The sequence below is a fragment of the Talpa europaea genome, assembly GCF_964194135.1.
Source record: "Talpa europaea genome assembly, chromosome: 11".
Lineage (NCBI taxonomy): Eukaryota > Metazoa > Chordata > Mammalia > Eulipotyphla > Talpidae > Talpa > Talpa europaea.
Genome location: NC_140078.1, coordinates 99,282,885 through 99,301,494, shown reverse-complemented (window position 1 = coordinate 99,301,494; position 18,610 = coordinate 99,282,885). Strand labels below are relative to the sequence as shown.

At 46.4% G+C, this 18,610-nt stretch overlaps 1 protein-coding gene across 4 annotated transcripts in view; it reads right to left on the bottom strand.

Annotated features, from left to right (window-relative positions):
• VGLL4 (vestigial like family member 4) overlaps nucleotides 1-18,610 on the bottom strand; it is a gene marked incomplete at both ends in the record, with an annotated part of 103,702 nt that overhangs the window by 58,108 nt on the left and 26,984 nt on the right. For 3 of the 4 annotated variants that reach the window (XM_084247228.1, XM_084247229.1, XM_084247230.1), the window contains one exon: nucleotides 271-352. The exons of the other annotated variant lie outside the window; for it this stretch is intronic. In XM_084247228.1, coding sequence (XP_084103354.1) covers nucleotides 271-352 — 82 coding nt within the window. Of the gene's footprint in view, nucleotides 1-270; nucleotides 353-18,610 lie in introns of those variants that run through there. 4 annotated transcript variants of the gene reach the window in all.

The following is an 18,610-nucleotide window of genomic DNA, read 5'->3' as shown; positions in this document are numbered from 1 at the left end:
CCGAAAATATAAGTTAGTATGTTGCAAGCACAAAGTAAACTTTTAACAGTTTGGATTTCACCGACCTCCCCCACCGGGTTTCTCCTCTGTAACCCCCGAGGGCTCCGCTACAAACAACCCACTTGGGGCTGAAAACCGCCCCGACGACCGCCCGCCTCCCGAGCCCCTCCAGGCCCGAGCAGGCCGGCCGGCGGGCGCGCGGGTCGGGGCCGGCGCCCCGAGCAGGGGCCTCACGAGAGCCGGCGGCGCGCTTTCGAGAAGGGCCTCTACCTTCGTAGCACAGAATGCCGATGTTGTTGTTCATCTTGTCCAGGTACTGGTAGTTCAACAGGTCCATCTTCATCGACAGCATTTATTGGGCTCGCACAGAAAACCAGCTCGGTGCTCCCGCCCCGAAAGAGTGCGCTTCAAGAAATCAATCACCGCCGAGCGGCGGCTCCGGGCTCTTCTCTTAAACTTGACAAAGACGGAGGCCCGGCCTCCGCGGAGCAAAACAAAGTTAGAAAAAAAAAAAAAAAAAAAAAAAAACCAGCGCACACAAAGATGGAAGGACACGAGCCCGCTCCGGGGCTCACTCGTCGGAGGGGCACGGGCCGCGTCCTCCACCGCGCATCGGGGCGGCGGGGCGGCCTCAGCGGCGGGCGCCGGCGGCTCCCGGGGGCGGGCGGGGCGAGCGAGCGCGGCGCCCGCGGCACATCCCAGCACAAAGCCGCGCGCGCACAGCTCACAGCCCGCCGCGAGCCCGGCGCGCGGACAGCCCGGCGGCGCGGCGGCTCCCGGGGCGGGAGGGGCCGCCGAGCATGCTCACTGCGCCGCGCCGCGGGGGTTGTCCGCCCCCGGCCCGCCTCGGCCCGGCCGAGGGTTTGAAAGAGAGAGCGAGAGGCGGCCGGAGGCCGGACGAGGGGCCGGAGAGCGCGCCGGCAGGAAGCGGCCCCCGCTGCAAAGCCGGAGGAGGGAAAAGCAAACCCAGGAAGTTGCTTTTTCTGGAGCTGAGCTTAAGGGGGAAGAAAAAGTAAAGACTCCATCATGGAAGCAAACTTCCAGGGAACTTTGCTGGACTTCACTTTGGGGTTTCAGCGACCCCAGAGCTTGTCGCTGGGGTAGACGGGCCACACATGTGTGAGGTTCTCTCTTTTGAATGTTTTATAATGTCCACTGCCGCTTTGTGCATGTACAGGTCTGATGTTCAGGTTACATACACCATCTTTCATAATCCTCACAACGACTCCCATGGAGAGCGCAGGGGTGGCTTTTATAAGGAAGGCAGCCCAGACTAGGCAGACTAAGGAGATGAAAATATAAGTTAGTATGTTGCAAGCACAACTGGCCCCTGCCCCCCCCCAAATTGTTGGTAGCACTGTACCAGGTTTGGGGGCTCTGGGTGCCCCCCTCCCTGCCCTGTAACAAAACTACTTTTAGAGTATATCCCCCCCCCCCAATATTATAACTGCCTAAAAACAAAGGAAGGGAGGGCAAGGAGGGGGATTCAAAAAGACTGACAAATTCAAAACTGAGAGCCTACTGGAAAAGACGCGGTGGGGGTAAGTGTCTTTCTTCTGCACAGGGACACAGGACAAATGTCCCCTCTGAGTTACAGATGAGCAGCACACAGCCATGCCACTCCATGCTGGAGGGACTAGGGCTTAGACCTCGTGGCCAAAAGCTGCTAAGGGAGTGACCACTGACTAGTCAGACTTCAGTTAGTGTGAAGGGCACACTAACAAAGCAGGAAAAAAAGTTTCACCCTTGCAGATTACAGCTAGCTCTGGGTGCCATAAATAGGCTACCATTTACTACAGAAGTGTTTTCTGGGCTGATACTGTTCCATGCTATTTGGAGATTTTAGAAATTAGCCAAGGCTATGTTAGAGCATAGACAACAGTCTGAATATTAGAGCTGGCTAATAAGGTTTGAAAAAAATAACTTCAAGGATCATATGTTAAGATCAGCAACAGGGGCCTCCCTAGTGTTCTAGGGGTTAGTGCTATTGCCTAGGCCTGAGTTCAACCCCCAATCGGGGAGCAAACCCACACATGGTGCAATAGACCTCTCCTGTCTTCCCCGCTGCTCCCTTAGCAGTGTATTTCAGTAGATCCACCTGTTCTGCTCCCCACTCTGTCACTGGTGAATCCTCTCACCCCCTGCACCTCTGGCCTACACCCCAGTTTTTCTATGCATAAATAAAATGAATCTTAAATAAATGATCAACAATAGAAGCATTTGGGGTGACAGGCACATTCAGGCCAGTGTTATACTCAACATCTGTTTCAGGTGACTGCAACCCTCAAACACTTGTCACAACGGCTGTGACAATGACTGGTGGCAGCAGATGCCAAGACAACCAGGATTCCACAGCTATTATCTGGAAGGCTATTGATTCATGCTCCATTGCACATTCTAGATACTGAATCAGTGGTACTGAAGGATATGTCCACCATCAGCTGTGCTGCAGTGACTAGTGGGATTTGGCAGGGAGGGCTGCAAGACAACTCTCAAACCATCTAGTAATCACAAGATTATTGCACTGGGGCCTCCCTGGTGGCACAAGGGGTTGAGCGCAGCGAAGAGAAACTGCCCTTAGCCTCTGCAGCGTGAGTTCAATCCCCGGCCAGGGAGCTACCCACATGGCGCAGAAGACCTCTCCTGACTAGCCCAGTGCTCCCCTCGGCAGTGTACTTTGGTCTATCTGCCTGTTCTGTTCCCCAGTCTGTCTCTGGTAAATCCTCTCACCTCCCGCACCTCTGGCCTGTACTCCAGTTCTTGTAATCATAAAGAATCTTTAAAAAAAAAAAAAAAAAAAAAGATTATTGCACTTAAAGATTCAACTTAGAAGATTTTCTTAAATCTTTTTTTTTAAATTTATTTATTTATACAAGCACTGGGGTACAGGCAAGAGGCACGGGAGGGTGAGAGAATTCACCAGAGACAGAGCAGGGAGCAGAATGACCAAAGTACACTGCTGAGGGGAGCAGCAGGCAAGACAACAACTGGAAATCTCCCTGACCCACCAGGAATCAAACCAGTGCTACAGAGGCTGCAGTTGCAAACAGCTTCACAGGGCTGCACTCAACCTGCTGTGCCATAGGGGAGGCCCCGATTTTTTTGAACCTTAACATCGTTAAGTATTGGATTCAAAGGCAACTGATAATTTTGGATACAATTGCTGCACAAGGAGTTGCCATCAGAGAATGTTATGAGTCACTAGCATATCCCACAGGAGCGCGAACTGGCTACACAGGAGAGTCTTGCAAAGCTTTAAAAAATCCCAATGCTGAGACTGTCCCAAACTAATGGGGTAAAAAGGGGTGGGGCCCAGCCTTAGCACCTTCTTTCAAAGAGTCCCAAGAGGTTCTAAGATGCAGCCAAGGTTGAGAACCACTGTTTTTATCTGCAGTGGTATCTTCATTTGATACACTTATTTTGAGGATCTTTTTTCCTCTTGCAACATGGTGACTTAATCAGATTGAAACAATACAGTTATAAAAATATGAATGAAACACTGGTTACTCAGCCTTGAGGGTGAGCCTCTAAGGGACACAGTCCCACAGGGATACCTTGACTTGTGTTTGGAATGACTGTCACCAGCCCCCCCCCCCCACTGAGGCCTCCCCAAGGATGAGAGGTATGATGGGGTACTACTCAGGTGTGAGCCACCTAGGGGGTCAAGAACTGATTGTGACTGTCCTGTGTCTGCAAGATGGATACAGAGTGACCCTCCAGACACTTTTACAGCACTTTGGCAGAGTTACTTTATGCCTCTGAAATCCCCCCAGTCTGAAGAGCGTGTCTGGCTCAGGGAGCCCTGTCCCAGCTCCTTCACACCTTTTGCCTTGTGCTTCAAAGCACAGTGAACAGTTACACTTACAAGCCACATTATTCCCCACTCAGACTCTTCCAACCAGCCTAAGCTGTGAACATCCATTCTTCCCTCAACACTTGTGTGGCCTCCCACTCACCCCCTGCTCTGTACTGTCATTCCCACCTGCCAGCTCCTACCTAGCGCAGTCCAGTAGGCCAGGGCCAGAGTGAAACACCCTTCACCTTCCCAAAGTCAGTTTCCCTGTCAGGCTGTGGAGAAAAGCTTGCTGAATAGGAAGATGGAAACATCTCAAGGACAGTGTCTCCGTTCACCCACTCCTACTCCCAGTGCACCCTGGACTGGCTGACTAGGTGTTTCTCAAACTGTATTCTGTCAGTTCCTTTGGGGAATCACCAGTACTCACATTTGGGGAGCCCTTATTTAAATGCTGGTGGCACTTCCAGGTATGACTGACATGCGTATTTTAAAAATCCTAATATTGGAAAATGTCAGAGCTTCTCAAGTTCATTCATAGACCATATATTCATAATCAAAGTGCCAATGGGAATAAATTTTATCCATAAAATATCAAGTAGGAAGAGTTTTAAGAATGAAGACATATGAGCTATCAGATATTTAAAATAGAGCAATGAACATTTTTAGGGTTCCAGTGGATACAAAATAAGTAGCACTAAACAGTAACTGTTTTTAAGTTTTACCATAAAAAACTTTAAAACTGTATATGCAGGCTATGCAGGCTAATATAAAAATAGAGTGACATTTCCTGAGTCAAAACATATCTTAAATCAAAGAAAGAAGTTAGAGGAAAAAATTGACTGAATATGTACATTTCATGTTTTTGTAAATCTAAAAACACCAAAACTAGGTAGAGAAGAAAAGATGAAAAAGAATACATCGATCGGTAACATATGTCATGGTAGATGAAGGGTAAGTAGAAAGAAAAAAAGCCTAATTATTTTTAAAATAAACAAAGAACATGAGGAAAATGAATGGCCCATACATTTTAAAAACATATATATATATGTTCCATACATACATATATTCCAGATCATTCTAAAGAAATACAAATTAGAAAATAATTTTATATGTACCAAATTAAGAAGAAAAGACATTTTTTTTTTTAAAGAGGCATGTATTTTTATTTATTTATTTATTTATGATTTATTTATTTGTTTGTTTTGTTTATACATGCACTGGGTACAGTCAGAAGCGCGGGAGGGTGAGAGAATTCACCAGAGCCAGAGCGGGGAGCAGAGCAGGCAGAGGGACCGAAGTACACTGCTGAGGGGAGCAGCGGGCGGCAGGAGAGGTCTGCGCGCCATGTGGGACCCTCCTGCGGTGGCCGGGGAGCAGCCGGGCATCGAACCGGCGCTGCAGAGGCTGCAGGCAGCTTCGCAACCCAGCGCTCAACCGCTGCGCCACCGGGGAGGCCCATGAAAAGACATTTTCAATCTCACTTAAGGCTGCAGAAGTGAGATGCCCCAAGCTCCATGCCCATTGGCTAGAAAGGAAAACACAGCCTGAACTTGCACTGGCCTCTACTTCACTTCTAGAAGTCTGCCTTAAGAAAGCAGTAAGATTTGGTCAAACACTTACAGAAAGATTGTTATCATAAATCTCTTTAGAAGGATGTAAACTTGAAAAGCCAGAAATCCAGAAAGATGAGAATATAATAAAACTGTGGTATATCAGTGACAGAATATTAGTCATTAGAGAATATGCAGTCATTAGAATTCCTTTAAAAATATATGACATGAGGCAATGCTATCTATCCTGTGTTTGAGGTGATAACACTACATGATAACTGAAAGCAAGAAAAACAGCATACGAAAGTTGTTTGTACACCACACACCAGTTCTGCGGAGGTGAGAATACACCCATACACGGGGGGACATATACACAGGCACTGCACCAATTAGAAGGAATACTGACATGTTAATAGTGCCTGTCTTTGAGTGGTAGGCGTCCTGAACATTTTTCTGTATTTCCAATTTAGCTACAAAAAGTATATTCCTTATAGCATCCAGATGAGGGAGAAGCCAGTTCTCCGCTTCCAGGCACTGAATGAGAAAATGGGCCAGACTGAGGCCATGGGTCATGTGGATTTCCTCTCAACACACCAAGATATGTCCTTGTGATTTTGACTGAGCAAGCACAGAAAATAAAGTCCAAACACTTGTTCAGAACTTTGTAAGATTCAAAGGTGTCTAAGATGAGCCATCTGTCCTAGAACAGTCTACAGGGAGAAGTTATAATGCACGGAGACTTCCAGCCAGAGCATGCGGGCTACAGACACATGCCTTTGTCCACATCTATTTACCAGTTTTGTCGTGTGTCAACTCCCCAAACCAGACCATCAGCTTCTGGAGAGAAGGGTGACTCTCCCCACTGCGTGCAAGACACCCTGCGCGTTTGCACCACATCAGGCTTGTGGGACGATGGTGCAAAACCAAGCCCGGACACACTGGCTGGAGAGCTGGCTGCCTTTAAAACAGTCACCAAAACTCAGAACTGCTCCATGAAAGCAAAATAATCGCTCACTCTTCAGACACTTTTAAAAAAATAAAATGCCTTCATTAGAGCCCTTGCAGAGAAGGTCATATTTCAATGTTAAATCTAACTGGGACCTCTTCAAAGACACTGGGAAATAAAAATAACCCTTCTGGGCCCCAGTTCCCCCACTACATTCAGCGGCTCTCTTCTCCCTGGGATTCTAAGCAAGCTAGTAGATATTTAGTTAACATTTTCATCTGAAAAGTCTTTTCCTCCTAATTTATTCTTTCAATTACCTTAAGCTGATATGTGAATAATCATAATCATCAAGACAGACTTTATCAAAGGAAGAAAGTTGGCTCTATGTTGAAATATGGTGATCAGTTAATCAAGAAGCCAGGGGTATTAAAATGTCCTAGAACCCGCTGAGAATAGGCGCCTCCTGTATGCAGTGAAAAGTAATGATGATAACGATGATGATGCTGTTGCCTATAAAATACTCCACTGGTCAAGCAACTTTCACTGTCCTATCTAATTACTTTAATTACTAGGAATAAGTTGTGAGAAGGAAAGCATAGACAAGGGCTTCCATTGAGTGGTAAGGAAGACTTGAACCAAAGTTCCTTTTCTTTTAGTGTTTAGAATCCAAAATTCTGTGGTTCCTTAAAAACTTAACTAAAACTCCACTTGTCCAAGAACCCCATCAGTCAGGAATTAGAATTAATCTCTCTTCCACCATATTTTAGGTTTATATCGCAATCTAAAACATGGCAGGTTATGAGATCATTTATGTATCTCTCCCCCATCAGATTTTAAAGAATGCTTTGCACACAGTATCTTCAACAATGTAGTTTTTGAACTTTAAAGATCATAACAAAACAAATTTAAAATGTCTCAAGTATCAATGATGTGAACCTGAATTTCCTATTAGATTTCCAATGCTATTATACTTTCTTTAAGGGAAAGAATTCCTAAATATATCACAAAGTATTGATTATTTTTCCAACCTGGGATTGCTCACACTGAAATGACACATACACACACACACACACACACACAGACAGTTTAATGTCAAACTGTTCACAAAAGCAAATATTATTACGTCTTAACATTAACTGTTTATAAAAGAGTATCATTTGTAAGTTAAAAAGTCCTCAACTACTACTAAGCAATACTAGCTCATTTACCATAAGATAGTGAGATTTTAAAACAAATAAGTGCAATTAAAAAAAAAAAAACCTTCAAATGGGGCTTCAAATTAACGACTTAAATTTTCAATACAATAGCACCCTCTAGAGGTGAATTTTAGGGTTAAATTGCAAAGACAATTTGGGGAAAGCAAACCGCCTAATTGTGCTGTCATCACCTGATATACATTATATTTGAAACACGTTTGACCCCATCTTTAACTTCCAGTTTAGTCTGCCTTCACAGGACCTTATGGCGCAACATTTCTCTCCCTCCAGAAGCACCCTTTGAATCAGCCATCATCCAGTCCAGAAAATACACAGCATACCTCTAATCTTATTTAATAAAAAAGTCAGTATATAATTCTAAGTTTGAAACCTTGAAAACCTAAACTTTGAAGCATTAAATATATCAAAGCCAAATGATACCTAATTACTGAATAGAAATTTTGCTTTATTAACAAGAATCAAGGGTTATAAACAGCATTTTTAAGTACAGGTTCAGATGTTTTAAATAAATTAGAATAAATAAATGTAACAGAAAATGGAATTTAATCAATTTCCATTCCCAAGAAAGGAGGAATCTCTTGCAAAATAGTATAATTTGCTAGTTTTACAACTAATGCCTTCTGTGCTTTAGAACACAAATGTTTTCTTGCAAACAAAAATGATTATTTTAGTGTTTTTTATTATTATGGACAATTTTAGTTCATTTAATCCTATTTAGAGAATGCCAAAAATATTAAGATGATATTCACATTCTTGCAAATTCTAATTATCCATAGACAAATTCCTGCAAGGCTGTCTAGAATCGGGGCCGTTGGAAACACTGCCTCTACACGTATTCCATCCACCACCCGCCGGAGTGCGGAACGCCTGTGTTTCTGCGCGTGCGTACTTAGGAGTGCATGCTTTAGGTCCCGGAGTAAGCACATGGAGTAAGCAGTCTGCCAGCAGCTGTGGGATTTCAGGTGCCCCCACAATAGGGTCCTGTCGTTTCATCCACATCACTCTGGTGAGGACAGGGCGGCTGCTCTGTGGCCTTGCTTTGCTCGTCTCTGATTGGTAGTAAAACCTTCGAATCACCTTGCAACGCAGACACAGGACTCACCGAGTGGAGGGGAGGTCAGGGCCATGGCTTTCAAACAGAGCAATGACCTTACTTCTCCCTGCTCAGGGGACTTCAGCATGCCTGGGGGCACAACTTGGGGCACTACAGGCATCCAGGGGATGGAGGCCAGCGATGCTGCCAAACATCCTGCAATGCACAGGACACAGCCCATAGCAAAGGATCGTCTGGACCAAAATGGCAACAATGCCGCCATCGACTAACCCTGGTGTGAGCAAAGAATTTCTGGAATGCTGTAGGACTTTTCTTTTCATGAATTGTAAAATTCTTTGGAGTTTTTCTCCTTCGCTGTAATGGGTGACTGGACAGCTCAAGAGGCCAAAGCGGATAGTGCTTGCTGGGAAGGAAACAGTGGGGGCCCCATCATGAACTCCTTTCAGAAGCCCGGTGAGTCCTATTTGAGCTCCTGGTTCATGGCCATCTCCCTCCCTGCATCCTTATCACTGGATCCCTAGCACCCAACCCAATGTCTGGCACCAGGAGGTGCTCAGTAAATATCTGTTGAAAGAACAAATGAGAAGGAAGAATTCTAGAATCTAAGCTGGGGTGAAGAAGGAGCCGACTTGGATGCCCTGAGTTCTGGATCCACCCTGGGGTCCAACCTGGAAAAGGTGAGAAGGAGAGTGCCTTTACAGCAGGCAGAGTTCTGGAAAACTAGGTCCTAGCCAGACTAGAAGAGCCACTTTCAGCCTCCCAGAGAAGCACAGACCCCTGTGGCCTCAGTGCCACTGAGCCATGCCCCAGTGCACAAGCAAGATCCTGGGGACAGAGGAGGGGGTCTAGGAATTAAGAACTAAGCCAAAGGCAGGGAACCCCCATCCACAGGGGAGACCAGGAGTAAGTGGGATCAGTCAGGGATCAAGACAAAGGCAGACCAAGAAGCTGAGGGTAATGGCGCCCTTGCTTCTCGTGCTCTCAGCAATCTCAAGCTGGGTCTCCAGCAGCAAAGAGCACCAGATATGGAATCAGAAAAGCTGGATTCCTAGTTCAGCTCTGGCCCACACTTTACCAGATGACCTGGATCAAGTGACTCCAGCGGGGCCAGCACCAGTGTCCTTAACTACAAAGGGGATCTGATCAAACCTCACTGGCTGGCCGGGTGCGGACTGTCAAGGGCCCAGTGGGGAAGGGCTGAGAGTCCACAGCCCTGAGGCCACACAAACGCAGGAGGCTACTGCTGCCTTTCTTCCTGAAGAGGACAGGTTTCTCCAATTCCCTGAGGAGAAGCCAGGCCTGTCCAGACAGTAAGACTGCCCCCCTCCCTTGCCTAAGAACTTCAAACAGAAACAACAGCTATAAAAAAGAAGCGGGAACAAAGGTCTTTCTGCCGGTTAGCAGTTTCCTTGTGCTTAATTGGCCCGGTGCACAGCTCTGCACGGAGAGATGGACGCCCGACCACAGGCCTACGTGTCCACCCGGGGAGGGACAAGTACATTAAGATGCCTGTGGGCCTGTGGAAAAACGAGTACACAACTTAAAAAAAAAAAAAAAAAAAAAACTTTACAAATACAATCTAGCATCCTTACTCTAAAGCAGTTATATATTCAAAAATTACACTAACTACTTACACATTATTTAAATGAACCAAAAGCATATCCTGAACTCTGCATTAACACCTTCTGGGGCCTCCCTGGTGGTGCAGGGGTTAGAGACAGACTGCTATCAGGCTATCACCAGCCACTGTGGCCTGAGTTCAATCCCCGGCCGGCCAGGGAGCTGACCCACACAGTGCAGCAGACCCCTCCTGCTGCTCCGCTCAGCAATGTGTTTCAGTAGATCTGCCTGTTGTGCTCCCCACTCTGTCTCTGGTGAATCCTCTCACCACCACCACCATCCACCCCTGCCCTCCCTGCACCTCTGGCCTACACCTCAGCTCTTGTATGCATAAACAAATATTTTTTTTAAAAAGCCTTCTAACAAAAGAAATCCGTAAGAACAATGGAAAGTGAGCACAAGGTCATTGCTGCCATTAATTAGCAAATGGCCTTGAACCTAATGCGGCCTGTGCCAGCGGTCCTTCCAGACCACTGTGGGGAAAGGGCCTGGGAAACGTCCAGTAACACAGCACACACTACATTAGAAAACAAAACAAAACTGGGTCCCACAAGACATTCCACATTCACTGAGGTGTCGCCCCCACCCACCCATCCCACCATAGCCTCCTCTCCAGGCGGCAAGACCTCCCACCCACTTCAGTAAGCCCCATCCTTCTCTCCGCAGCTACAGGATCAGCATCAGGCTCTGGAGAACTCATCTGGAGAACTCCTCCCTTCCCTGGGCCCAGGCCACAGACAGCCCCGTTCACTTGCCACCTCAAGACAGAATTTCATATTTTACACAATCAATAGCACCAATTGTTCTTTGGAGAGGGTTGTTTCTGCCAGGTGAACGGTTGTTTTTTTCTTTGATTTTTCTTTATAGAAGTGATGTGGAGGTCTACGGCCATACCACCCTGAACGCGCCCGATCTCGTCTGATCTCGGAAGCTAAGCAGGGTCGGGCCTGGTTAGTACTTGGATGGGAGAAGTGATGTGGAGAACAAGTTGGAGCTGTACCTCCCAAGGCAGAAGAAAGAGTGTGCAAGCAAGCTAGAGACATTTTTATCAGAACAACAGACGTGAGGAGTGTTGTTCAGCTCATTTTCTGATGGCCTGAATCAGCAATACTAGGATACTAGCTAGAGGTCCAAAAGGAACAAAGAGTCTCACGCATTTCTTTGTTTGGGAGATCCCTGAGGCCAAGCTACCTTTCTGGAAAGATGCAGAGACCTCGTATTCCAGGAGCGCTTTGGTTCAGGGGAGGCAGAGCTAAGGAGTATGGCCACTTCGCCCGGACATCTCAGGCAAAATCCCATAATTGCCAACAGTTATCACCATGCTTTGAAATGCAGGTAATTCCAGCATTGCTGTTACAGGAGCCATGTGCTATCTGCCCTGGGAACAGGCAGCCAACTGTGGCCATGCCAATTTACACTGCATCTAAATAAATGATTCTTCGTTCTCTTCCCCCCATTTTCCCAAACAAGTTTTCAAGAGAGAGGGGAACCTGAGAAAATACAGCCCTGCACCTGCCCCCCAAGGTGAAGGTGATGTCCACTCCCCTGCAGCAAAGCTCAGGGGCAGGTTTTATTTATGGACGCGCTGAGGTATCAGCTGCTTCGGAGGATCAGCTGAAACCCTTCTCGTATGGCCTGGTGCTGCCAAGAAAAGTGCATGGATGTCTTCTCCTCTGGAAAGTCAAGTCGTCAAGCAGAAGCTCTCTTCCTCTTATTTAAGCAAACATAGGGCCCAGCATCTTCCAGAGCTTCTGAGAGTTCTGCCATGTGTCTGTTGTTTTAATATCATGATTAATTAAGGCACCAGCTGCCGATTTTAATAAGCTGGGAAAGGCACAGGGAGAAATGAATACATGCACTCTTTCTAGATCATTCCTTTCGTTCACTTGGCATGCAGCCACTATTCTTTATGAAAGAGAAAAGACGTGCCCTCAATTCTCACTCATAAATGCACACTGAGTTAAACACTGAACAGAAGGACAAGAGAGTACAAGTATCTGACCGATAAAAGGTGCGCACGCCACCCTACACACTTCGCACATGAACGTGGAACTGCCTGGACGAGCCAGAGGTGGTCTTCAGCTATGAAGAGGAGACACTGCACAAAGTATAACATCCAGAATTGTTTATAATTGATAAAAGAAGGCTGCAGAGCCCCAGAGAGCCCTCCAACAACAGGTCCCCCATACACCTGATTGCTCCCTCCAAGCCTCAGGGATCAGTCAGGACAGAGGTAGAAGGCAGAGGCTAGAACTTAGCACAGAGACACGTCAGGCCTCAGTGCTGTTTGCTCATCTCGGGGCCCATGGCAAGCTCCAATCACCGAGAGGCACAGGGCACTCTGTAGGCAGAGACCACTTCACGGACCCACGGGGGCCCCAGGCCCAAAGAGGAACAGCCACACCCTGGGCCTTGAAGAGCCTAGAATGGAGGCCTGACCACTGACAAACAACAGCAGGCAGGCTAGGATGGATGGAATTTTCTGAAGGGACGGCGGATGGCGGCGTGGGCTTCAAAAGAAGCGGCTTTTGTGTAGGTTCTTAAAAGAACAGAATTTCAAAGCAGGGTGGACAGACAAGAGGGCTTCGTTAGCCATGGCAGAAATGCAAGACTTGCTACAACTGATTTGTAAGTGAACTTGAAGCGATTACTCAGGACAGCAAGTAATTTTTTTAAAGATTTTAATGTAGGGCGGTTGAGCGCTGGGTTGCGAAGCTGCCCGCAGCCTCTGTGGCGCTGGTTCGATCCCCGGCTGCTCCCCGGCCACCAGAGGAGGGTCCCACATGGCGCGCAGACCTCTCCTGCCGCCCGCTGCTCCCCTCAGCAGTGTCCTTCGGTCCTACTGCCTCCTCTGCTCCCTGCTCTGGCTCTGGTGAATTCTCTCACCCTCCCGTGTTTCTGACTGTACCCAGTGCTTGTATAAACAAAACAAACAAACAAATAAATAACATGCCTCTATTTAAAAAAAAAAAAAAAGATTTTAATGTAGTTTTGTGGGTATTTTTTTAAAGATTGATTTATTTATACAAGAATTGGGGTACAGTCAGAGGCACGGGAGGGTGAGAGAATTCACCACAGACAGAGCGGGGAGCAAAACAGCACAGACTAAAGACGCTGCTGAGGAGAGCAGCCGGCGATGCAGGAGAGGTCTGCTGCGCCACATGGGTTTCTCCCTGGCCAGCCAGGAATCTAACCTGCGCTGCAGAGGCTGCAGACAGCTTCACAGTGTGGGGCTCAACCCGCTGCGCCACCGGGGAGGCCCCAGAAAGTAATTTTAAAATAGGAAAATAGTTTTTAATGCCTGATCCCGGAGGCCGGGAGCTGATGAGAAGCAGGTCCCATCTTGGTTCTGCCAGGGCCAGCCTGGGTGTCGGGCCACGTAACTGCTTCCTTCCAGCTGGTGGAGATGGTGAGGCCCCCTCCCCTGCTGGCCCTCACCCCAATGCTGGGTCATGCTCCCCGGACCCCACCTCATCATCGCAGATTGAGCTCAGCCTGTCTTGATTATCACCAGGGTTCTAGTTCCCTTCAGACCAACTGCTCCCTGCAGCCCTTGTCTGTGTTTACTCTGACAAGGTTGGCCGGGCTGCTCCCAGCCAAGCCCCACAAGCACCCACTTCTTTTCTATGGGATTTCTACAGACCGTGAAATACTTTCCTCCACACTAGGATGTATACTGATTTTCAAGCTGTGAAATATCCCAGTTTCCAAATTTCAGTTTGAGCTTGCCTGTGTCAGCATCTCTCTGTCCCAACAGGATTTTAAAACTATGACTAAGGACATGGGTTTTAAAAATGCATCTCTTTGGGGACTTGGCTATAGGAAGCACCAGTGAAAATCACTAAGTTCAGGTCTAAAGACTGAATAACTTTGGGCACCTACGATTCATAAGCTTTATGTTAACTGAACTTTCATGTCACTTCTGCCAGTTAAAGACACACCAAAGAAATTATACTGTCAAGAATGTGAGACTGGTGGGGGGTGGAGGGGAGGTTTAACCTCTCTGAAATAAGGGCTAGGAGGAGAAACATTAAGACAATAAGATGGGGAGGGGGTTGTGGAGAGAGCAACAAAGTTCAGGGAAGAAACAGAAGGGAAAATGAGGCTATGACCAGAAAGGAAGGATGCCACGGGAACAGGGATGCCAGGAATGGGGACAGTTACCAAGACCCAGTTAAGTAAGTGGCGGAGAGGCTTCAGATCACAGTGATTGGTTCAAGGACAAGCACATGCCTTGCTGATTTTTGCTCTAGACTCTCTGGAAAGAAGCCTAAAAGAGGCATCAGTAGATTCATTCTTCTCTGGTTAATATGAAGTAGCATTCTACTCCCGCCACAGAGGTCAGCCCAAGGGCAAAGCCATGCACCGAGAAAGCGAAGAGAAATGAAGCCGGAGCCCGGCAACACCAGGAATCCCTGTTCCAGCCCACTGTTCCAGCTGTGTGAGCCAATATCCCTTTTGTTTTCTTAATTATCCTGGTTGGGTTTTCCATAAGTGGAAATGAAAAGCTTCTTGATATCAGAACTTTTAAAAAACTGGAAAAGAAAAGCAAAATTTTCATAATTTTTAAGAACACGTGAGAAGACAAAAAAAGACACTGAAAAATTTACTGGAAAAAGAAGAATTATTAAAAGTGGCTTGTTGTAAAAAGTTAATTTCTCAAAGTCGAACGTGAAAAGATTATTTTGTGTGTAGAAGAAACTCTCTGTGCTGCCTTCTCCCTTCTTACCTCTGTTAGAGGGACTGAGAAGACAGACGCAGGCATCCGCCCTTATCCTCCTGGGGCACAATTCTAGACATGGACGCCTGAAGCCTCAGCTAGGACTGGACGAGCCCCCGTACACTGTGGTTCCCCTGCACAGCCATGCCTTTCTCCCTGAACAACCGCCTCAACTCTGCTGGAAATGTGGCAGCAGCATTAATTACGCACAAGCTTTTATGTCTTTCAAGCCAAAACTATTCCTACGTCTGTGGAGCCAACACTGGCTGGTTTCAGGGGCCCCCTTGCTGAAGTCTCCCTAAGGCTCAATGTTCTGGGGTGCAATTTACTGCTGTCAATCAGAACACAATTTCCACCCATGTCTTCTCCCTCCCCCAGATTCAGTGTTATCTCCATCCTCACTCAGCGCTTTCCCCACGGTGGCTGGAGCTGTTACACAGTTGGAGGTGCAACCACAAACAGCACAAATTTCTTTTCCTTCTTCACGATTTCATATAGAAGATTCGTTCTCATTTGTTCTTACCTAGAGCCTAGCAACCCAGCATAGGATTTTTTTTTTCTTATGAAGAACTTTCCACCTTTTCACTTAACCAGAGCATTTTCTGGCTTTTCTTTGACAAAGCATCTTTGACTACTCCTGTGTTTTGGGACCATTACTAGAAAAGTAAGGGTGACGTGAACACCATCACCGTGACAGGGCCAGGATCTAATAACTGAGCCCGTTCCTAAATGACTAACGGGCCACATACATACAGAGGGAATGATTCATTTACCGGGCCGACTTAAGGTTCCATCACACTACTCAGAAGGGCAGGCAACTGAAAATGTATGACTGAAGGTGACCTCAGGTAACTGAAATTGCAGAAAGTGAAACCACAGATAAGAGAGGACTAATGTCCTCTCCATTCCAGAGTTTCTTGTAGCTAGGAGTAGTCATGGGGCAGACCTGGGCAATAAGATAGCTACAGAAGCCTGCTTTGGGCTTTTGGAAATGCTTTTGCTTTTCTTAGCAAAAGGTTTAGATATGGCTCGAGATAATCTTTTTCCTCCCTTCCCTGACTTGGACAAGAATGGTATATTACTGAGTCTTGAGGGCAAATGTGATACCTAGAGGTAAGGCAACCACTTTGTGACCATGAGGTGAAAAACCTAAGAAGGCTACAAAAGACAGTTAACAGTGGTTACCTCCAATAAACTAGGAACTGAAGATGGGAAGGATTTTTTTTCATTGACTAGTTTCTTTTTGTTTGTTTTAGGATTTATTTTATTTATGCATACAAGAGCTGGGGTATAAGCCAGAGGTGTGGAGGGCGGGGGGAGGGTGAGGTGGGGTAAAAGGATTCATCAGAGACATAGTGGGGAGCAGAACAGGCAGAACTACTGAAATACACTGCTGAGGGGAGCAGTGGGTGAGACAGGCGAGGTCTGCTGCACCATGTGGGTCAGCTCCCTGGCCAGGGTTTGAACTTGTGCTGTAGTGGCTGCCGATAGCTTGTTAGTGTTGAGACTTAACCCCTTGTGCCACCAGGGAGGCCCCTACAGTTTGTTTTTTAATACCAATACTTTATAATAAAGATTGGCCGATAAAGGATATACATCTTAGAGATACTGAAAGAAAGATGATTAGGTATCACTCAGAGTTACTAGGTTTTAGAGAGAAGACAAGTAAACATTGGATAAGCAAAACAGCAGGAAGAAAGTGTTCAGACTATTAAAATTACAGGAGACAAAGTTTCCTAAAGCAAAAGGTTTGGAGGGGGGTGTGGAGAGGAACAGAAATATAACTGAAAAAATAAAGGGTACCAAAGGATGAGGAGCAGGAAAGACAGAAAATAGACTTGGCTCTCTACAGCAACACACAGAAACCTAGAGTTCCTGTAGATTTCTTTTAGGGCAAGAGAAAAAGAGATAAAGTAAAAACAACTTTAGAAGGTTGTTTCAGGATACAGAGGAAGTTGGGAAGAAAGCAAAATAAGAAGTAAAAATCACAACAAATTCATCCAACTCAATTGTTAGTTTATTATTATTTTTTAAGATTTATTTATTTATACAAGAACTGGGGCACAGGCCAGATGTGCAGGAAGGTGAGAGGATTCACCGGAAACAGAGCGGGGAACAAAACAGGCAGACCGACTGAAGACACTGCTGAGGGGAGAAGTGGGCGAGGCAGGAGAGGTCTGCCGCACCATGTGGGTTTTCTCCCCAGCCCACTGGGAATCCAACCTGTGTTGCAGAGGCTGCAGACAGCTTCACAGCGCTACGCTCAACCCACTGTGCCACAGGGGAGGCCCAATTCTTAGTTTTTTAAAAGCAAATTAATATTTGACCAAAAAATTTGTTGTTGCATGTTGAAATTTTTACTATTCCCTATTTCTTTATATATCATAATTTCTGAGATTAGCAAAATGATGGATTTTCCCTCTCTATGCTAAACCTATTTGCCATGTCTTTTTCCATTTTAAGTATAAGTTCCATCCCAAAGAGTTCCAAAAAGGTCAGTAACTGGACATACACCAACCCCTGTAAGAGAAGCAAGCAGAGTCCAATTTACTTCTTTCACACAGTGAAAAAATAAAAAGAACACACAGTTAGGAATCCACAGACCCAGCTTCTAGTTTCAAGTCACCCTCCAGCTCACTGTGTGGTCCTGAGCAGTCACTTCCTCCTACTGAAACTCTGAAGCTGGCACAGTCCTCTACAAAACAAAGGAGTGGGACCAGAGCTAGAGACCTGTGAGGAGGGACTGAGACTGTAGTCATGGTTACCAGGGCACCTGGAAAGCACAGCTGTCTAATCACGCTATTTGAAACTTCTTGACTATTTAAGTAGCCCTACACTTAACCTGCACTACTGAAATTTTATATTTACCTTGAGTATGGGGATTCTTAATACTTACAGTAACTATTATATATATGTACATATACATGACCTTTTAAGTGTATATACATACACACACACACACACACACACACGGCTTTTAAAAATCTTTAATTATTAGTTTAATATTACAAAGAGTAAAACTTCACCCAGAATATTACCATCTTAAAACATAAATGTTTTTCATATTTTATCCCCATTGGTTCCCTTCTATTTCTTCACAAAGAAAAGGTGACGAAGTCACACTGACCTCTTTTAAAAATGGTAGACAGGGAGCCTCCCTGGTGGCGCAGCGGTTGAGCGCTGGGCTACGAAGCTGCTTGCAGCCTCTGCAGCGCTGGTTCAATCCCCGGCCGCCAGCAATGGTCCCACATGGCGCACCGACCTCTCCAGCCGCGCCTGCTGCTCCCCTCAGCAGTGTACTTCATCAGTCTGCCTGTTCTGCTCCCCGCTCTGGCTCTGGTGAATTCCTTCACCCTTCCCCTCTTCTGACTATACCCAGTGCTTGTACAAATAAATAAATAAATCTTTTTTAAAAAATAAAATAAAATAATGGTAGACAGGGCCTCCCTGGTGGTGCAAGGGGTTATGTCTCAGCACTATGAAGCTATCCGCAGCCACTGCAGCACGAGTTTGATCCCCAGCCAGGGAGCTAACCCACTTGGTGCGGCAGACCTCTCCTGTCTAACCCACTGCTCCCCTCAGCAGTGTATTTCAGTCAGTCTGCCAGTTCTGTTCCCCACTCTGTCTCTGATGAATCCTTTCACACACACACACCCCGCTTCTGGCCTGTACCCCAGTTCTTGTATGCATAAATAAATAAAATCTAT